This window comes from Suricata suricatta, chromosome 8, assembly GCF_006229205.1.
Source record: "Suricata suricatta isolate VVHF042 chromosome 8, meerkat_22Aug2017_6uvM2_HiC, whole genome shotgun sequence".
Lineage (NCBI taxonomy): Eukaryota > Metazoa > Chordata > Mammalia > Carnivora > Herpestidae > Suricata > Suricata suricatta.
Window position 1 is genome coordinate 43641147 of NC_043707.1, and position 21155 is coordinate 43662301.

General features: G+C 43.4%; 1 protein-coding gene across 1 annotated transcript in view; it reads left to right on the plus strand.

Moving 5' to 3' along the window:
• Positions 1-21155, plus strand: part of WARS2 (tryptophanyl tRNA synthetase 2, mitochondrial) — a 90890-nt gene extending 69735 nt beyond the window's left edge. Inside the window, exons 4-6 of the mRNA XM_029948311.1 lie at positions 1700-1785; positions 17643-17761; positions 20626-21155. Coding sequence (XP_029804171.1) covers positions 1700-1785; positions 17643-17761; positions 20626-21074 — 654 coding nt within the window. The 3' untranslated portion in view covers positions 21075-21155. The remainder of the gene's footprint in view (positions 1-1699; positions 1786-17642; positions 17762-20625) is intronic.

The window sequence follows — 21155 nt, forward strand, 5'->3', positions numbered from 1 at the left end:
AAGAAGAAGAAGAGAAGAGTACTGAGCACAGATACTTAGAGTGCTCTGCCAATAAAAGGTCAGGAGAAGGAGCAAGAATATAGAAAGAAGCCAGAAGAAACTTGCAAAGAGAAGTGGGAAGAAAATCAAGAAAGAGTGCTGTTATGGAAAACTAGGGAGATAAATATTCTATTTATACTCTTGTACTGTTTCCCATCTTTAGCAAGCACATACTTCTTTTGTCATGTGAAAAATATTAACTAAAAACATGGATTAAAAAAAGAAGGAGGGGAAAAAAAAAAGAGATGTACTGAAGGAATTATATGTTCAGACTTTCAAATTTCCTTTGGATGCCCTATAGCATTAGATGCTATAAGCCAGAAACTACCTGAAGTAACCGAAAGAGTTAACTCTGCACCTAAGTTATGGAACATTGACATGAAGAGGGTTAAAGAGAAGCTGTTGCATCTGCCTGTTGGTTGGGGAAGCCCAAGTGATGAGCCCATGAACTTGGTCCTCAGGATCATACAAGTTTATATATTCAGTTGTTCACTTCTTTCAGAGATAATCGGACCTCAGAGAAGTGACTCATAGTAACTGAATGAATAATGTCTGTACAACAAAATAACCACCTGTCATTTTACAAGAGATGGGCTTAGGCCTTGGAAGCAACGACCAGTAAACTGTACACAGTATTCCCTACTAGGTATTAGGTAGTTCTACCCAGAGAGCCAGATGAGCTGCCAGCAAAGCTTAGCTGTGGCAAGGGGATTGCTCTCCCCAGGGCTTATGTTCACTGAGCACGTACTCATAGCTTGTGGTTGGCATCCACTAGTTAATACTTCTGGTATCACCTCTCGTGATGCTACCAGCTTCCCCAGGAAGTACGTCCGTCGATAACAGTTTGTCCCATTCACTGGAATCACTTGACCCCCTCTCATTTTCAGCACCTACAGATCAAGACAGATTCATAATTCGTTAGATTAAAAGTTTCTCTTAGTTTCATTTTTTAAACGCCAAGACTCTTTGGGTTTGGGCTTTTAAAATGTGACTTTAGAGGGGATGTTACATTTTTGTCAATAGCGCGGTATGAGGCTTCCCGGGAGGCTTTCACAGACACAATATGGTGTTTGATGTTAATTTATTCAATTAACTAATTTGCAGGAATCTAATTTCATTATGTTTTCTGACCTTACTTGTGAAATACGGAGTTTGCCTGATTTGGAAACTAGAAACCCCCCCCTTTTTTTTTTACTTTATGCATTTTTAACGTTTTAATTTATTTTTGAGAGAGAGCACACAAGCAGGGAAGGGGCAGAGAAAGAGGGGGTCAGAGGATCCAAAGCAGGCTCTGTGCTGACAGTAGTGAGCCCTATGCAAGGCTCAAACTCAGAACTGTGAGAGCGTGACCTGAGCCGAAGCCAGATGCTTAACTGACTGAGCCACCAGGGCACCCTGGAAACTGGAAACCCTTAGATCCTTTGTTTTAATTAAATGAATAAGAAACTGATCGTGCAGGACCCATGAGATGGGCAGTGGTGAAGTCGACTTCCTTTATGCCTGCCTCCGCCTGCAGCGTGTGCTAGTGTTGCTGAAAGGAACTGAGATACAACGTTAGTCCAGCTAGCTTCTGGTTACCTTTCACTCGCTTTAAAGATTTCTTAGCGGTACAATTAGGTGCATGTCAGGTTTCATTCCCTCCTCTCTTTTCACCACACAGGCCAAGACTGCCACCCAGAAGCATGGTGGAACCGCGGGCCTGCTCACGTACCCAGTGCTCCAGGCAGCTGACATTCTGTTGTACAAGTAAGGAGCAGAGCGCACCCTGGTCTGACATGTACTCAGGCCAACAGCAGAGTGAACCAATCCCAAAAGGTTTGGTTCATGGGGAAGAGGGACATAGGGTTGTGTGAATCAGTTCACGTCTATTCGCCAGTAGCAGGTACAAAATTAAAGAAGTACGTTTTCATGTGAAACTGGTAACATTAAGGATTACCACTTACATAGCACGTGCTACATGTTGGAAACGGTCGTAAGTGCTTTACGTACATCAGCCCATTGAATTGTCACCATAACCTTGTAAAAATAGCACGACTATCATCCCCATTTCACAGATGAGGATTACGTTAGTTAATTAAGTTAGTGACTTGCCCAAAGTCATGTAGCTAGCAAAGCTTGAACCCTGGGACATGAGTGTACAAAGTTTGAGTGCAGAGTTTTGGTGCTCTTTTTTTTTTTTTAATGTTTATTTATTTTTTGAGAGAGAAAGACAGTGTGAACAGGGGAGGGGCAGAGGGAGAGGGAGACACAGAATCTGAAGCAGGCTCCGGGCTCTGAGCTGTCAGCACAGAGCCCGACGCTGGGCTCAAACCCATGAACTGTAAGATCATGACCTCAGAAGTCGAATGCCCAACCTCCTGAGCCACCCAGGCACCCCAAGTTTTTGTGCTGTTAACCGCTATGTAGTATCTACTTCCCTGGTGGTGATTAAACTTCAAGAGTTTTAAGTGTTGACTTCTCACACAACCTAGATTCTAAAGCAGGGTGGCTTAGTAGAGCTTGCCTGAAGTTGTGGCAGTCAACCCCTGCCTTCCAAGATCTTTGCAGCTAGCCATGTGCACTGTTGACAGACTGATGTTTAAATTGTATTTAGCCATAATTAATTTAACTTTAAATAGCCACCTGTGCCCGGTGGCTGCTGGGTGGGACCTGCGGCCGAGAGCAAGCTTTTCAGCACAATGTAGGATGCTCTGCTTGTCCTGGACCCACCGTTCATCTGGTCAACCAGTGCTGTCCTCTGTGGGCCTCAACCCCTACAAACAGGGGGGCCGAGGCCTGCCCTCTGTGCACTGCTGGCCAGAGCCTCTGCCCTCATTCCCCTCCCAGCTCTTCCCTGCCAGCCTGAAGCCACCTCCCTCAGCACTCCAGTTGGCCTTCTAGAGAGAAAAGCTCCCGACTAGAACGTGCCCATAGCCAAGCCTTGCTACTATGAACACTCCTGAGAAAAAAGAGAAACTCCATGAATCTAGTTTTCCCCCTATGGCCTTGATCCTTCCCTAGGAAAACTAGACTTCTCTGCATGTAATTATGATAACAGAATGGAGATGACTAGATAGGCACCTCGCAGCGTGACTCCAGAGCCCCCGTGCAGTTATGATGGAAACTGCCAGAACGATAGCCGCTTAGCTTTACAAATAAGGAATGCCCTTTACTACACGCAGGCTGCCTTGACTCTGTTTAAAACGTTTTCGTGAGGATTGCGTGTTGTTTGTTGTATTAACTTGAATTCTGGGTTCCCAAACAGCATTTACTACTTACAGTAAACTTTTGACTTAGCCTGGAAAATCTAGAAAACTTTCCTCCAGGAATAGCAAAATGAAAGTCTAGCGCATTTCCCAGCAAAGTAGCGTGTGTTCTCACCTGTAAGATGAGAATCATGATTATCCTGCACAGGATTATGAAGGGATTAACGTGAAATATTGGCCAGGCAGTGTTGTTTCTAGAAGCTGTCCCTTGGTCATGACTAGTGATGACTGTCTTTAAGGATTATAAACTTATGTCAAATTTCACTTTTTAGGGGGACTTCTTTGTAGAGCAAAGGCTGCGATTTTTCAGCACCAGGATACCAAGCACGGTAGATTTCCTTAACAATTCAGGAACTCCGATATGAGAGTCCTCTAAGCTCAGGGCTGGGAAAAAAAAGAGTAAACCTGAACAAGAGTGATTTCCCCCCTCTGTGATACCAGGGAGCACTTTGCAGGGCTCTCTTTCAATTTCTTAGCTTTACAAACACAGCCCAGTGAGGCTAAGCAGTTTACCCAAAGCTGCACAGCATGTCAGTGGACAGGGAAACATCAGAGCATGGTTATGGTCTCCTGAGGCCTGACCTTCCTGAAGGCATCAGCAGTTAGTTAGACGGCAAGATCATCCCATAAATAACCAGGACAATACAAGGTCATATATATACTGAAGTGGTGATGACTTTATTTTTACCAATTGCCCAAAATACAGCTGGCAGAATGATAAAATCCTACAGTTTCTTTCATCTATAAAGCGGGCTAATGGGACATAGCTCAGGGGTTATTAGATAAATTATGTATGAATTGGTATCACCTAGTATATGCTCACTACACACATTTGAAGAGTACAAGCAACATTTTAAAAGGCTGACATTGGCAAACGTAGCTCAAGGTCCCCAAATCTGGCACACATTCTGCCTGTTTTGGAGCTGGGCCGAGGGTTGTGAATGTCTTCTTCTCTTACAGAAAACAGTCAGCATTTGAGATGTGGCTGGTATACTCGAAGAACTCTCAGTAGCCCACTCCCTGGAAGCAAAGAAATCGTCATACTATATATAAATATTCCTTCTGTAACTTTTACTGATCCAGGGGCACCTGGGTGGTTCAGCCGGTTACGCGTTCGACTTTGGATCAGGGCGTGATCTCACGGTTCATGAGTTCGAGCCCCACATCAGGCTCTGCGCTGACAGCTCGGACCTGGAGCCCGCTTCAGATTCTGTGTTTGTGTGTTTGTGTGTGTCTCTCTCTACCCCTCCCCCACTCATGCTCTCTCTCAAAAATAAACATTTTTTTAAATGTTTTTTATTTATTTTTGAGACAGCGTGAGCAGGGGAGGGTCAGAGAGAGGGAGATACAGAATCTGAAGCAGGCTCCAGGCTCTGAGCTGTCAGCACAGAGCCCTACGTGGGGCTCGAACCCACAAACTGTGAGATCATGACCTGGTCCGAAGCCAGACGCTCAACCGACTGAGCCACCCAGGCGCCCCTCAAAAATAAACATTTTAAAAAATTAAAAAAAAATCTTTTAGTGATCCATTTAGTGGTTAGCATGTATACTAAGAATACCACAAAATACCTTTTTCCTATTTTCTAAAAGGGGGAACTGTGGTGGCAATTGTTATCTGTCCCCATCAAGTTTCTGTTACTTTACATATAATTTGTTAAAACCAGGTAATTATCTACATTCAAGGTGACTGCCTCCTACCTTAGCCAAGCAGCTGTCTCTGTGCAATGTTGTAATTAGATAATGAACATGGAACAGACAATTGAGTGCTGCTTTTCTTAAAAGAAACAGCTTTTGGGGTGCCTGGGTAGTTCAGTCAGTTAAGTATCCTGCTTTGGCTCAGGGCATGATCTCACTGTTCATGAGTTTGAGCCCCACACTGGGCTCTCTGCTGTCATCACAGAGCCTGCTTCAGATCCTCTGTCCCCCTCTCTCTCTGCCCCTCTGCCTCATACATTCTGTCTCTCTTTCTCTCTCTCAAAAATAAATAAACATTAAAAAGATAAAACAGAGAGAAACAGTCCTACACTTGCCCCCTGTCTGGTCTCAGGCCGGACTTCCTGCCACTGGCCACACACGTTCCGGCTCGTAGGCTCTGTTCTTTTGGGCTCTTGTCTCCTGCCACCCTCCTTCAGACTGGTCCCCTGGGTGCCGTTGCCACCTCACACGTATCCCACATTTCCGGGGCACACGTGTCAAGGCCTGCAAACAAACACCATAAAATCAGCTCTGGCTTACTGCAGCGTTTGCCTCTAACATACATGTCTCATCTATCTCCGTGGTGCCTTCCCCCCGCCCCCACCCCAGGCTTAGGAATTGTTAACCGCTTCACAGTAACTAGCAGGGGCAAGAGCAAGGCCTCATCTTCAGTCTGTACTATGGTTTTCCCTATGATGCAGCTTAAGTAAGCACTCGGGGTAGTTTTTTGTTTGGTTTTGTTTCAGATAGTTCTGGATTTAGAAAAAGGGCATCGCCAGAGAGTCCATGAATATTTACATCATAAATATAGATAGGTACAAAAAAATCAAGTTAGATAGATGGATTCAGAAGACGGTTTTATTTTGCCCCCACCAACAAATCTATATGTGGCCTCTTGGTGCAATGTTGGTGCAGAGCGTGTATAGATTTAGTGTTTGCTTTTGTCAAAGTCAGCAGTAGAGTAAGTGGTACGTGGTGCACTAGAGAATAAACATGAGGGAAGGGAGATGAAAGAAGAGGCTTCCAGATAAGTATATGAAACATTTATTTAATTATTGTGGTAGAACTTGGTGTGAAACCCAGGAATGGAAAGCTGAGGCCATCTTAAGCCTGAAAGTATAATAAAATAGCAGATACTTCAAGAGAGACAAAATACCCAACAGTAGCATTTGCTCGTAGTATTATTTTGCATCTGCATGATTTTTCCAGATATCGAATTTCAAATAACTAGCTATCTATTAAGTAAATGTTTCTCGCTAACTTTCTCTCCACACACACACACACACACACACACACGTACACAGGCACGTAGTTTTTATGAACATACAGCAAATATATGTTAACTACAAGTACCGCTGCTAATCCACAGAAAGGCTCCAGGCACGGACTTGAGGCACAGGGAAGGAAAGGGTTGACATGCGGCGGGCATACTCAGCAGGCGCTGCGCTAGCTACAGCACACCTGTTACCTGTCCGGATTCTCAGGACAGCTCTGGAGGGTACGCAAGTGATATTATCTCCATTTTACAGACAAGTGACATCTTAGCGCGAGACCACTAAGCCTGCTCAAGCAGAGATGAGCGTGATTACCTAACTGGTTTCTCTTTCTCAAGAACGCAAACAGACATACAGGAAGAGGATAAGAAGACAGTGAGAGCAAGAGCTGACCCGACATAGGAAAATGAGATGACAGAGGCCTCAGGAACTGAGCAAACAGAACCAAGACCTTCCAGAAACAGAGTACAGAGAGTACGATGATGGGTCGGAAACACCACACTTGGTAATATTCCAGAGAAGACGGAGTCATCCGTAATGTCTGGGGATCACACCACTTCCACTGAGGACCATGGAGATAATCAATTCCTCCAACTGCTCTGGAGACTTCTGTTTCTTGCACTACATCCTTTCTCTATGAGGCCAGTCTGCCCACATTTTTGTGAGATCCTGAGAGCGGCTGGCCACACCTCCTCCCCACAGCCGGCTACCGTCCACACTGTCACCCACCACTGCCAAACAGCAGGGCCTTCTCTTCGTCTTCCACTTTCTGGCTCTGCAGCAAGGGCCTGCGGTAAACCAGGAGCCTGTGGAAATGTGGCTTCCAGGCTGCTAGCCCCCGGGAAACAGAAACTACACAGAGGTGGGGGCCTGAGATGTCAGCAGATAGCCCCGGACTCTCTCCTGAAAGCGATGGGAAGCTCTTTGTGATGTTCGGGACAGTGTGAGATGATCTGATTCCTACTTAAAAAGTGAACTGATGAAAGTACAGAGAATGACATGCAAGGAGACGAGAGCAGCTAGGACAGTCTATTCAGAGGCTCTTTGACTCGTCTGTTTGGATCGTGGTGGTGTCAGCGAAGATGAAGAGTGTAGGCAAACTTAGGGGCTTTTAGAAGGTGAAATGGATAGGGCTTCACAGGGGATTGGATGGGTGTGAGATGGAGGTCTCGGGGGACCCTGGATTTCTGACTTATGCCGCTGATGGATGGTGTTGCCGTGCATGGAGATGGGGAACACTGAAAGTGGCCTAGCCAGAGGAATTTACAATCCAGGTGTTTTCTCTCCTCAACTCCTTTAGAGGGTAAAAATCTTCATTGTATCTCTCACAAGAGCCCGCGCCATGCACATCATAGTCCCTAAGTCAGGCAATAATCCCTACATTAGACATCATTACAGCATATCCAACAAGCAGCCCGTGATGGCAAATCTGTCCTTTGAGGAAGAAAAAACAGTACCGAACTCCACCCCACCCAGGCTGGTTAGGGGCAGCAGCACTGAAAACTCACAAACACAACCAAAGGAGGAAAAAGAGAGACAGGACAAGTCTCTGGGAGCAGATATATGTAGGCAATTATTAGTCATCTGGACGCAAATTCTGCTGGAGGGTGGGGTGGATCCTGAGTGAATGTGAATACAACCAGGAACAGAGCAAAGGGGAAAAAAATGACTTAGTCACCAAAGAAGATCAGACACATTATTGTGTGACAGAAGTTATAACAATCAAAATTATGAAAGGCTTTTGTTTTATGTTGTATCTAAGGAAGCACAATCAGGATAAGTAAAAAAGAGAGAGAGAGAGAAAGACAGGAAGGAAGGCAGGCAGGCAGGAAGGAAAACAAAAAAACTGGGGAAAAAGAAGACATATTAATATGAATATCATTATATAGGTGGTCATATATATAATCTTCAATTATCTGAAGTGAGAGGAAGACGATGAGGAGAAAGGGTGAAAATGTGAAGAGAATAAAGCTCATAAGTGAGCGGAATCAGAGACAGGCAGAATTAATGTGAAGTGTAAACCCAATGGATGGGAAGTAAGGGCCAAGATGAATTATAGGAGGTGAGAAGAGCAGCAGGAGCCAAGGGAGAAAAGACTAGAAACAAGCAAACTAAAATCAGATGAAAAAGCCAAGCGGAGCAATAGGACCAGGTGAAAAAAATTAAAATTTTTTAATCCTTTTTTTCCAAAACAGCACAGCCTCACAGGATTATAAGAAAAGAGGCAAGGCTCTCACAGAAAGCAGAGAGGCCCGCAGAGTCATTTTGAAACCGAAATGTGTTTTCTGTTTAGGTTGGTTGCCTTGTGGGTCTGGAACCATTTTGACATGTGGAAATATTCATTTTGATGTGCCTAAAGTGTATTGATTATGGTAATTGCCTTTTCTGTGTTAGCTGCAGCCCACTGTGATTTCCTATGGGCTACTGTAATTGCTTTTTAACCTGCCCTGTTGGCTAATTCGGTTTGGGGGAGTCAAAGTGACCTCTGCATGTCAGCCTCACTAGGATCACAAGACAGGAGCACCAAAGTCCAGTTAAAGAAGAGAAACGTAGGAAGGTGGGCTTGGGCATGTTTACCTTGGAGAGGCGCGCATGCGGGCTTATGGGCGCTGAGGGAAATGTAGGATGGAACGTTTTGGTTTCACCACTTAGGAAGCCAGTGACTGACTTTCTGATCCAGGCTGTATGGAAGAGAACAACGGACAAAGCCAAACCATCATTTTGTAGCATTTCCTAAATTCATTCACTGACCTAAGGAGAAGAGAAACCACGTCCTGATCCATTGCCATGGCCCCTGCACCTTGCCTTTCCATTCATTATTCTGTCTCTGTTTTCCTGAAATTAAAGGGGTCCTCAGAATTCCTACGCCATGCTATGTATATCTGGGGATTGCCTAATCAGACGTGTAAACTGTCAAATTTGTTTTCTGTCCATATCAGGATCTCCACCCGGGGCTGTGACTGTCTCTGGGATTACATGTCGGTGTTTATGTTTGTGGTATAGATCACCTGGCAGAAAAGGAAGACGATCCTGGTTTGAGAAAAGTCATAACTTACCTCATATTAAGGTCCCTAATTGTATCAGTCTTTTACTGTTTTGTCCTTCATCACGTCAGATATTAATGAAATCTGTTCTATCAACACCTAGTGTTTATTGAGCTCTACTGGCCAGTACTATGCATGGTTATCTCCTTTGATCCCTGAAACAACCCTATGAGGTAAGCACCATCATATGAACTTAGATGGTCTGACTTCTGACTCCAGGCTCTTATCTTCTATAGTGATGACGACCTGGTCTTACTGTGATTTTGCACTTGGTATAAATCCATGTAGGTCATAGTGCCTTCCTCTGAAGATCATTCATTTATTCAATGGATATTTTTACTCGATTTTAGCCAAAAGGCCGAGAAGCGATTATTTATTCAATAAATATTTATCAAGCTCCTCATACATGTCAGGTAACTCCCATAGGTACTAGAAATAGATTGAAAAACAAAGCTGACAAGCTGTCTTAAAAGCGTAATTTTTAGCCAGAGAAAAAACAGTATACAATTAAATATATGAAATAAAATCATTAGAGTAGGGTTAATAGCATAAAGAAAATAAATAGGATATTTATGGTGGAAAAGACCAAGAAGGAGAAACCAACACTGAAGAGTATGGTTGGGGAAGACTTCTCTGAGGAGGTGACATGTACGCTGAGATCTGAAATAAAGGAGTCCGTGTGCAGCAGCTAAGGAAGGGACCGTCTCATAGAACAGGGGAGCGGAATGTCAACAGGTCAGCTGCCTGCCTTAGACGGTGGACCTATGAGCCATCCGGGGTCCATGATTTCCCTTTCCTTCTGGATAGTCTAGTAGTGGGAGAATCAACAGTCTTTTGCTGGTTCATTTCAGTGGCATAGAGACAGGAGATACAGAATCCAAAGCAGGCTCCAGGCTCTGAGCTAGCTGTCAGCACAGAGTCTGACACGAGGCTCGAACCCATGAACCGCGAGATCATGACCTGAGCTGAAGTCGGACCCTTAACCACCTGAGCCACCCAGGTGCCCCTAAATGTCCTTTCTTATATTCAACAGGAAAAAATTAAAAATCGCTGCTATTATTTCTGATCTTATTAACATCTTTTTTTATATATATAATTTCTTTAATGTTTATTTATTTTTGGGAGAGAGACAGAGTGCAAGCAGAGGAGGGGCAGAGAGAGAGGGAGACACAGAATCTGAAGCAGGCTCCAGGCTCTGAGCTGTCAGCACAGAGGCCGATGCAGGGCTCAAACCCCAAGCTGTGAAATGGTGACCTGAGCTGAAATCAGACGCTCAACTGACTGAGCCACTATAGGTGCCCCGATCTTATTAACATCTTAATGCGTGTCCTTCAAATCAGTTTTTTAAACTAATAACTCTTATTTGCATTCAATGTACCAGGCTCTAGACTACAAGATTTGCAGGCCTTTTTTTTATACTGTCTCCTCAAACAATCCCAGGGGTAGGCAGGGGTTTTTTTTGTTTGTTTGTTTGTTTGTTAATTTTTTTAATGTTTTATTTATTTTTGAGAGAGAGAGAGAGAGAGAGAGAGCATGAGCCAGGGAGGGTTAGAGAGAGAGGGAGGCACAGAATCTGAAGACAGGCTCCATCCAGGCTCTGAGCTAGCTGTCAGCACAGAGAGCCCTACGTGGGTCTCGAACCCACAAACCTTGAGATCATGACCTGAGCCGAAGCTGGACACTCAACTGACTGAGCCACCCAGGCTCCCCTGTTTTGTTTTTTTAAATGCAAGAACAGACTCGAGGAGGTTAAATCACTTGCCCAGGAACATGCACCTGGTAAGTGGCTGAGCAGAATCTGACCCGGGAACTACCTGACACTAGAGTTGTCCCCCCCGCCCCCCACTGTGGCTTCTCCTTTGTGTGAGTACAGATTGTATGTATTTTCCAAAAATCTTGATAGCCTGGTGCTTCTCCCTTACATTTCCCCATATCAATAAATATTTACTGTTTTTCGTGATTCCTTGTTTTGTCTTACGCTTTAAAGACTGACGTTCTTTCCTTCTATCTATTCCAGTGATTCGAAGGTGTGCTTTCTGTTTTGAATTCCAGTAGATCATCTTTCAACAAAGACCACCCAATGAGAACAAGTACATTTATTCAGAGCTTGCTACAGCAAGCACAGCAGCCCCCATCACTTCCATTTCCTGTTTCATGGAGACTTGAGGGCAGGCAGGGGGTGAAAAAAATGGAAGATTCAGGGATGCTCTGATTTGAGCGGACCTCCACAGGAGGCTGGAGGCTGACTAACTGGAAGGGGCATTTTATTTAGCTGGGGGAGCATTTTTGACTTTCCCTGGTTGGTCCTGAGTCAGAGGAAGTGAGGACAAAGAATGGGGTCACTGGCACTCATTAACTGAGCCTGACCATTCTAGGCCAGTTGGTGCGGATGTTGTCATTGGCTTCCTGGGCTGGTTTCTCCAGAGATTTGTGTCATGTTTTATGGTCATATCTTCTCTGACCATTGTCGTTAGTATGCCAGTGTCTCACTTTGCAAAAATATTGAGTCCTTTGTTACTCATTCCAAGTACGAAATGATTATCATGTGGTTCAGGGGTTATCAATCACACTTTTAGACCCTCAGTTCGACTCACGCTCCCTTTTGATTTTGTTAACCTAGGATTTTCAAGGAAGATTGTTGTTATAAATGGATCCGTTTTAGAGTACACTATTTTCTATTGTGATTTCTAACCTAAATTTCGGTTTTATCTTTTTAGTGTTTACAGCGAATCTTTATACCTCAGCAGCTCTGTTTTTGAGTTCTTGTGTCAGATTTGATTCAGGATTTTTTCTAGTCCTTTACGTGCCTACCTGAGAATTTCTTTCTGTTCCTCATCTGTAAAAAGAGGTTAAGTACAAAAACAACACATAAAATATGCTTAGCAAAATGTAGGGCATGTGGGGAGTGTTCAGTAGTGATTAGCCACTGCATTGCCCTCTTCCTCATTACATTTCACACATAAAAGACAGCTTGGCTAGGTTTTCCACACCTCTTTCTCTCAATCCTTTTAAACTTGGTTCCATTGTTACATTATTAACCCAATTCTTCTTACTTTTGTTTTCATTTTCTGATTGTGGCATATAGGATTTTGTTTAGTTTTTCCTGAGTCGTGTGGTGATGTGAGGCTCCAGCAATTTTTCCCAAAATATGTTGTGCCTCTAGAATATGCACACTACATCTTGTTCACCTACTTGTGTCTTTTCAACTCTGTAAAGTTCCCTTCATGTTTAGGTTGTGGCTTCTGTTCAGACAGGCCTGCTGTCTCATCAGAGAAGATGGTCCTCACACCCGCCATTTGCTTGGTGCGTTACTCTCCTTTTCCTCCTTCCCGAATTCTGGAAGGACTTTACGTTGCTCACCCAGGTCCTAATACGACCTGTTCTTAGGATTCCACTGACGCTTCTGTTTTGTGTTTGGTTTTCTTTATTTCACGAATTCACTTTTTCATTTTATCCGTTTTCCATCACCACCTATGTTTTTCTCTGTTTTGTGGCTTTCTGTCTTTATCTTGTGGCAGCCATGCCTTTCTGAGTCCCATTGAGGGAACCAAGCAGTTTTCTTTTTTTTCATGTTTATTTATTTATTTTTGAGAGAGAGTGAGCGAGCACACAAGTGGGGTAGGGGCAGAGACAGAAAAAGAAAGAGAGAGAGAATCCCAAGCAGGCTCAGCACTGTCAGCACAGACCCAACGTGGGACTCAATCTCATGAACCTTGAGATCACTACTTGAGCCAAAACCAAGAGTTGGATCCTCAACCAACCAACGCTACCTGGGCATCCCAAGCAGTTTTCTTTAAAATATAAAACAAAGTATCTGTTTCTTGTAAATGTTCATTTTCAATTGCCTGATCTTCCACAGGATCTAAAGGGTAACAGTTACCCTTCCCTTCTTCCACAATACTTTTCATGGTCCCATATTGGGCTCTGTTACTTATTTATTTGATTTTTAATGTGCTGGGTTTTTAAGATCCGTATTGGGACAAGAGAATCTTTCAAATAGGCCATCTACGAAAGGCCCTGTGTGCACCTTCTGCCTCCTTGGCCGCTAGTTGAATTCCCTGCCCAGAATTCAACAGTGTGCCCGATTGCCAATGCCAGTCAGCTAGGTTAGTACTGCCGGCCTGAGACAGAGTTTCTCCTCCTACTTGTCTGGCTCTTTCACTCTCTGAACAGAGGCATTACATGAAAAAGACCCAGCACCCAGTGACACTGCTCCCATGTTACATCCTGCTTCAGTCTCTCCCCTTCTGCACTTCCCTTTTGCATTTGACGCCTGTAACGTGAGTGCTGTCCTTCCCCAGCCAGAGTGTGTTCTGTGTCCTGGGTCCAGTAGTGGCCAAGACAGTCCCTGCCCTCACGGAGCTCTCGTCCCAATTCTGGTGAGGACGCGATGCGCGCTGACCAGCTCCTGCTGCCTCCGCTGCTTGTATGGGTGCCTCCTCTGGTGATGACTTCATGTCTGAAGAATCAGGCAGATGAGGAGGAGAGGGTCAGCACCACCTTGGCTGCCGCAGAGGGATGTCTGCCGTCATCCCAGGCGGGACAGGTGTCCAGCAAGGGGGGGTGACGTTTGCTCTGACTCTACGTGGGAACATCTCAACCAGTTGCTCTTTTCAGTGTGCTCATCAGTTCATGAGACATCTTCTCAAGTTCCATCTTTACTTTTACCTTTGGCTGCTAGTTTTAAGTTATTTATATTTTCTTTGCCTTGATGGGTATTTTAATAAGAAGTTGAGATAGGATACGTTGGATTACAGTGCCAGCGTGGAATGCTGACTGCCCAATGTTGAGTTGGGGAGCGAATGTGGGATATTCAGTGCCCATGCCTAGCAGGAAGGCAGAGATCCTGTCCTAAGCCTTCAGACACACAGCAGATCTCGAGGCAGAGCCCAAGAATCATCAGAGGAGAAGGGACGTGTCGACCCTCAGGTGAAAGTTGATAAGCTCTCCAGTGATGGGAGGAACCAGTGACCAAGGTGGTGTTTTTAGAAATATCAACATTTAGGGGACGAAAGGGGAAAACTAAGCCACACATTGCACCCTGTCGATTCGGTTTCTTTTTTCCTGTCCTGTGAAAAGGTATACATAAATAGATAAATAGTCATCAGGTCTTGATTACCCACTTTGCCAAATGGATGACCCTGGGCTTGTTTTTCCCTCACCAACTTCCCCTCTTTGGGGGTCAAACTAGAGAGAAGTTGGAATCAGGTAACAGGTAAACCTCTGGCTGCACAGGCAATGGTCTTGAGCACCCTTCTGAAATACTATGTACCATTTTAGAATCACTCCCTACATAGCTACCATTATCTGAAACCTTACCAGACTGCAGGCAATTCTGTTAAGCGCTCTATGTGCATTGTCTCATTTCATCTCCACAGTAGTGTGGGGTAAATATTATTATTCCCATTAACAGTAAGAAAGTTGCCTATGATAGCAATTTCTATGATTTACCCAAAGTCACACAAAACGAGAGCAACAGAGTCAGGATTTGAAGCTGGCCTGTACTCTTAAAAGAGTGCCATATTGTGTCTCTCCCCCACACACATACACACAGCATGAGTATTTGAGGGGCTGTATGAAAACATAACTAATGTTCAGAGGGGTTTTTTAAATAAATAAAATATGTTACTTCCTTGCAAAGAAGTGGCAGAATTGTTTTCAAACCTGTGCTGACTCTAAACTTAAAAACATTTATTGGGGCGCCTGGGTGGCTTAGTCGGTTAAGCATCCGGCTTTGGCTCAAGTCATGATCTCACGGTTTGTGGGTTTGAGCCCCGCGTCGGGCTCTGTGCTGACAGCTAGCTCAGAGCCTGGAGCCTGTTTCAGATTCTGTATCTCCCTCTCTCTCTGACCCTCCCCTGCTTGTGCTGTCTCTCTCTGTCTCTCAAAAATAAATAAAAAACATTAAAAAAAACATTTATCAGCATTTCTTGTGGAAATATACTCAGCATTATTTTATGGCAGAAACAAATATTAGTTTCATTAGCTAACAATCATACCTTGTTATTGACCAGAAAGTTCTCAACATGCATTCAGCACATTTACCTCCACAGGACTTCTGAGTTACTGTAGAAAGTCATTTTTTTCACTCAAATCAAACTTTCCCCTTATATGAATATTCAAAAGAATCTGCTACAAAAACAAAACAAAATTAAAAAAAAAAACAAAAGAATCTGCTACAAAATCATATAAATTCCTTATGGTTCTGTAACCATAGCATAGGAATGTTCTTATGCAGCTATTAAAAACATTTTTTGTTTTAAAATTTTTTAATATTTATTTATGTTTGAGACAGAGAGAGAAAGAGTGCGAGCAAGGGAGGGACAGAGAGAGAGGGAGACACAGAATCTGAAGCGAGCTTCAGGCTCTGAGCTGTCAGCACAGAACCCAATGCAGGGATCAAACCCAGGAACCGTGAGATCATGACCTGAGCCGAAGTCGGAAGTCGGTTGCTTAACCAACTGCCACCCAGGCGCCCCCTTAGAAAATTGTTTTAATGAAGAGGACCACATAGAAACATGAGAAATATCTATTATGTTAACATGAAAGATGGTATGCATATTATACTGCAATTATGTAAAAATATTGCATCCATAGAGACAAGAACAAAGACTGGAAAGTAATTGGTAAAAATAAAAATGATTGCGAAAGGAGGGCTATTTCAAAGTTTTTCAAAAATTTCTCCAATGTTTTACTATATTAAAGTAGTTGGTCTGTCTGCTAGTCAAAACTACCTTCATTTGCTCCTGGTCTAGACACCTTTGTGAAGTGGGCGCCAGTAAGTAGCCCATGGATAGTAATTTACAAAGGAAATAATAAGATCTCTGCCACTTTTTTAAGATCCACTATTTAACCACAGGGATAGGAGGTTTTCCTCTGTATAACAGACTAGAACAGTTTTCCTCTTCTGAGGCTCTTTTGAAAAGTTGTTATTTTTCCACTCAACATGTACAATTATCATGTAAATATTCAAGTTCACTTTTGGGCAACTGCTTTCATAGGGGAACATGGAACTTTTTTGGGCAAGAAACAACGGCACTTTATTATCTGTATTATCAAATGGAAACTCCCCAGCCAAGCATTAAAGACTGAAAATCTCCTGTGGGGCACCTGGGTGGCTCGGTCGGTTAAGCGTCTGACTTCGGCTCAGGTCATTGGTCTTCCAGTTTGTGGGCTCTGGGCTGACAGCTCGGAACCTGGAGCCTGCTTCAGATTCTGTGTTTCCTCCCTCTCTGCCCCTCCCCTGCTCACTTCCTGTCTCTCTCTCAAAAAAAAATTTTTTAATAAGAATAATAATTAATTAATTAATTAAAAACACTTAAAATCTGTCTCTTTCCCCAGTAATGCTTCAGGAGAAAGTTTTCCCCATCAAGCCTTCTCTGTAACGGCTCATTCTTGTTTGGTGGGCTACATCATGATCCAGCCCTGTGAATTTTCTATATGGGATTAAAATAACCATAAACGAAGCTCCTATATTGACACTTTTTGTCTCACATCTTTATTTTTTAGTGAAATAAAATATTACAGGATAAAATTCAGGTCTCCTTTGTCCCTTTCCCCAGGCTCACTGCCCTCCCTTCTCTGGGGGCAGCTACGATCATGAGTTTGTGCAGGAACAGCTTCCAGTCTGTCATCCTCCTTACAGATGCAGCTGTAAACAATATATAGTGCTTTAAGATCTGCACGTTCGTGCAGTTACAGGTCTTCTGCGACTTGGTTTTTTTGTTCAAACTTGTTTTTGAGATCTGTCTACATTGTAATGATAGATGTGTTCATTTATTTCAAGTTCCCTGCAGCATATTAATTGTGCTGTGATTGCGATTTACTGGAAAACGAAGGAGCATATTCCAAAAAGACCTTGACTTACTCCCTATACAACAGGGAGGAAAAACCCTTGCCGGAAGAGCTTTCTGCCATCTTTGATTTCAAGAGTGGATTGGAGTGGCTTTCAAGTGTGAGCACAAGCTCTGAAGTGAAAAGCATCTGGCCAAGGCTAGGATAATGTGTGCCGACTGGGTGAGGGAACAAGGAGTGGTTTTAAAATCCAATTATGCTTAAGAGCATATGCTGTTTAAGATACCATTCCTCCCTCCCAGCGAGGTCCCGTCACACTGGTGTTGATGGCTGTATTCTTCTGCTGTGGAAGAAACAGAACGAGAGCTGACAAATGTCTCTCTGGCATTTGTCTGATACACAGATAAAGCCTTGGGTCTCGGCATTCCCCCTGTAGTTGGTGAACATTTGTTGAGCACCAACAGGGAGATGGGCACAGGAAAGGCAGCTGCTCGCAATATCATTTCAGTATAAGCAGGAGCCTTGCTGAGTTTCTCTGTCTTTCATTAAAGGTCCACACACGTTCCTGTCGGGGAGGATCAAGTCCAGCACATGGAGCTAGTTCAGGATCTAGCACAAACGTTTAACAAGAAGTATGGGGAGTTCTTCCCAGTGCCCAAATCGATCCTGAGTAAGTAACAAACATCTCTCTGACTGTTAAATCAGGCCGTGTTTCCCAGACAGGATTGGATAATGAGCCCAGGCCTGGAATTTCCTCAGGACCAAACCCAGCTTTCTTGTGGACAGGCTTCAGAATATGTAACTGGAATCCCTGTCTCTCTCTGTAATGTGGGACTGGTAGACCTTGTGAGATTATTGGGTGAAATAATCAAAAAAGTTTGAAAAGTATGGGAAAGACTAAAAATGAAAAATAATCAAATTCACTAACTTACATAATATGCACATATATATATATATATACTTGGTAAATTCTATAGAAGTTATTTTGAAAGTAGATATGAGAAAGACTAAAAATGAAAAATAATCATTTTTATTAAAAAGCATTGTATAGGGGCACCTGGGTGGCTCAGTCAGTTAAGCATCCAACTTTGGCTCAGGTCATGATCTTGCAGTTTGTGAGTTCAAGCCCCACATCAGGCTCTGTGCTGACAGCTCAGAGTCTAGAGCGTGTTTCTGATTCTGTCTCTCCCTCTCTCTCTGCCCCTCCCCCACTCATGCTCGCACGCTCTCTCTCCCTCTCTCTCTCTCTCAAAAGTAAACATTTTCTTAAAAACAGCATTATATAATTTGCCAATTATATATCTGGTAAATTATATTTACTGTATATTGACAATATATCAATGTTATTATATTATTTCATATATTAATAGTTCATATATTTGATATTTTATATAATGAATTGCATATATATATGTATATATATATATATACACACACACACACTTCCCTGGCTTATGGATGCTATTGGCAAAGCTAATTTTGCATCCAAGTCATATATTGAGTTGGTGGCAAGGCTCTTCTGATTTCTTTTTTTTTTTAATTTTTTTTAATGTGTATTTATTTTTGAGAGAGAGCAACAGAGTATGAGTGGGGGAGGGGCAGAGAGAGAGGGAGACACAGAATCCGAAGCAGGCTCCAGGCTCTGAAAACTCTGATTTCAAAGCCAGTTGACCTTGCCTTCCCTGCTCCCAAGAGAGCAAAGTCAGAAGGGTGAGAACTGCCGAGTCAGCAGCTTGCTAAAACAGAGGGGATGGATCCTTCTCACACCCTCTTTCCTAAATGCACGCCGGTGGTGGAATGTGCAGTCCACCCACTGGATCTGAAACCACACCTGCAGCGTGTGAGGCTGGACTGGTCTGGAATCTTCTTGAGGAAAGAAGCTGTGAGCCTCTGTCAACATTTCACTGGTGAGGTAGATTTGTGGCAGGGGCAGAGATCACTGAGCCTAATTAAACCGAGCCTTTGTGAAACTGACAGCATGTAGGTGGGCCCAGTATCTGTGGTGGAGCATTAGGCAGGTATAAATTTCTAAGCTCTTGCAACAGTTCACACAAATAAAAACTGGGCCTTCCATGCATTGAAATCAACCTTCTTTTAGCAATATGTAATATTTTAATGCTTTTGCCTATTGTTGTTTTACCTATTCAGCTTGATATGTTTCTGTAATAGCCATAAAATAGGCAATTATTAATAACACTGGTTTATAAAGCAAAAAGCTTCACATTTTGATTCTATCAGAGCAGTAACTGAGTCACTTCTGTCTGTGTGTGTGCATTGAAATATACTTATATATAACTGTGGATAAAGAAATGAAAGCATTGCCACAGATTGTTAAAATTTTGGGGGCCAGTGGTTGTAAAGGGCAGAGAGTGATTAGCTAGTAGGGAAAGAGAGAAGGAAAGAATATCAGACTTTTTTAAAAGGCGGGCATACCTAAAGCAGTATGATTGTTGTAATTTCATTTGTGTAAGAAATTTTTATGTGTATATATGCATTAAGAGACATGCGAAAATATGCTCAACAAAATGTTAACAGTATTATCATATATTTCAGGTGATCTTTATTTTCCTGCTTATATAAATGGCTTGAATTTTTCACTATGAGTATTTGACATTTATATAATCAGATAAAGATAATAATAAAGTCATCTATCTGGCAAGAAATAACAAGTACAGGTGAGGATGTGGAGAAAAGGAACCCTCGTGCACTGGCAGTGGGAGTACAAGCTGGTGCGGCCACTGTGGAAGACAGTATGGAGTTTCCTCAGAAAAATTAAAAATAGAACCACCATATGATCTGATCATTTTACTATTGGGTATTGACAGAAAGAAAGTGAAAACACTAATTCAAAAAGATCTATGTGGCATTATTTTATTTATAGCCAAGATATGGAAGCAACCTAAGTGTCTGTAAACAGGTGATGGATAAGGAAGGTGTGGTGTGTGCGCACAATGGAATACTGCTCACAGGGATGAGACTGTATCATTGGAGACAGTCTGGGTGGACCTGGAGGGTATTATGCCAAGTAAAGGAAATCAGACTGAGAAAGACAAATACCATATGATTTCACTCATAAGTGGAATCTTAAAAGAGTATAAACAAAGCACAGAATCAGGCCTGTAAGTACAGAGAATAAACTTATGCTTGCCTGAGGGGAAGAGGGTTTGGGCAAATGAGTGAAGGGGAGAGGGAGGTACAGACTTCTAGTTACGGAGTGAACACTCAAGAGAATAAAAGCACAGCATAAGGAATACAGTTAGATAGAGCAATAGCGTTGTAGGTGACTGAGGATAGTTGCACTTGTGTTGAACACGGCATAACGTCTAGATTTGTCACATCACTGTGATGTACCTCGAAACTGGTGTAAGACTGTGTCAACCATACTCATAATAATCATAATAATAATAATAAAGTCATTTGGTATTCTCTGCACTTTTTAAGATCTAGACACGAACATTCCTGGTGATGTTTTCTTATTTTGGTGTTGTCTTCCGGTTTTGGTTTCGGTGTGTGCGCGTTGGCGTTTCTCCCCAGCACCGATGAAGAAGGTAAAATCCCTCCGTGATCCTGCCGCCAAAATGTCCAAATCAGACCCCGATAAACTGGCCACTGTCAGAATAACGGACAGCGCGGAGGAGATTGTGCAGAAATTCCGCAAGGCTGTGACAGACTTCACGTCGGAGGTGACCTACGAGCCGGCCCACCGGCCGGGGGTCTCCAACCTGGTGGCTATTCACGCGGCAGTGACCCGCATCCCCGTGGAGGAGGCGGTCCGCTGTGGGGCCGGCATGGACACCGCCCGCTACAAGCTGCTGGTGGCCGACGCTGTGATTGAGAAGTTTGCGCCCATCAAGAGGGAAATTGAAAAACTGAAGATGGACAGGGGCCATTTAGAGAAGGTGCTGCAGGCTGGGTCAGCAAAAGCCAAAGAATTAGCACAGCCCGTGTGCCAGGAGGTGAGGAAGCTGGTCGGGTTTCTGTAGGAAGCTTTAATCGCAGAGAAAGGGGTTTATGTCTTGTGGGCTGTGCACTCCAATAAAGGCAGCTTTCCTCACATAGGAAAA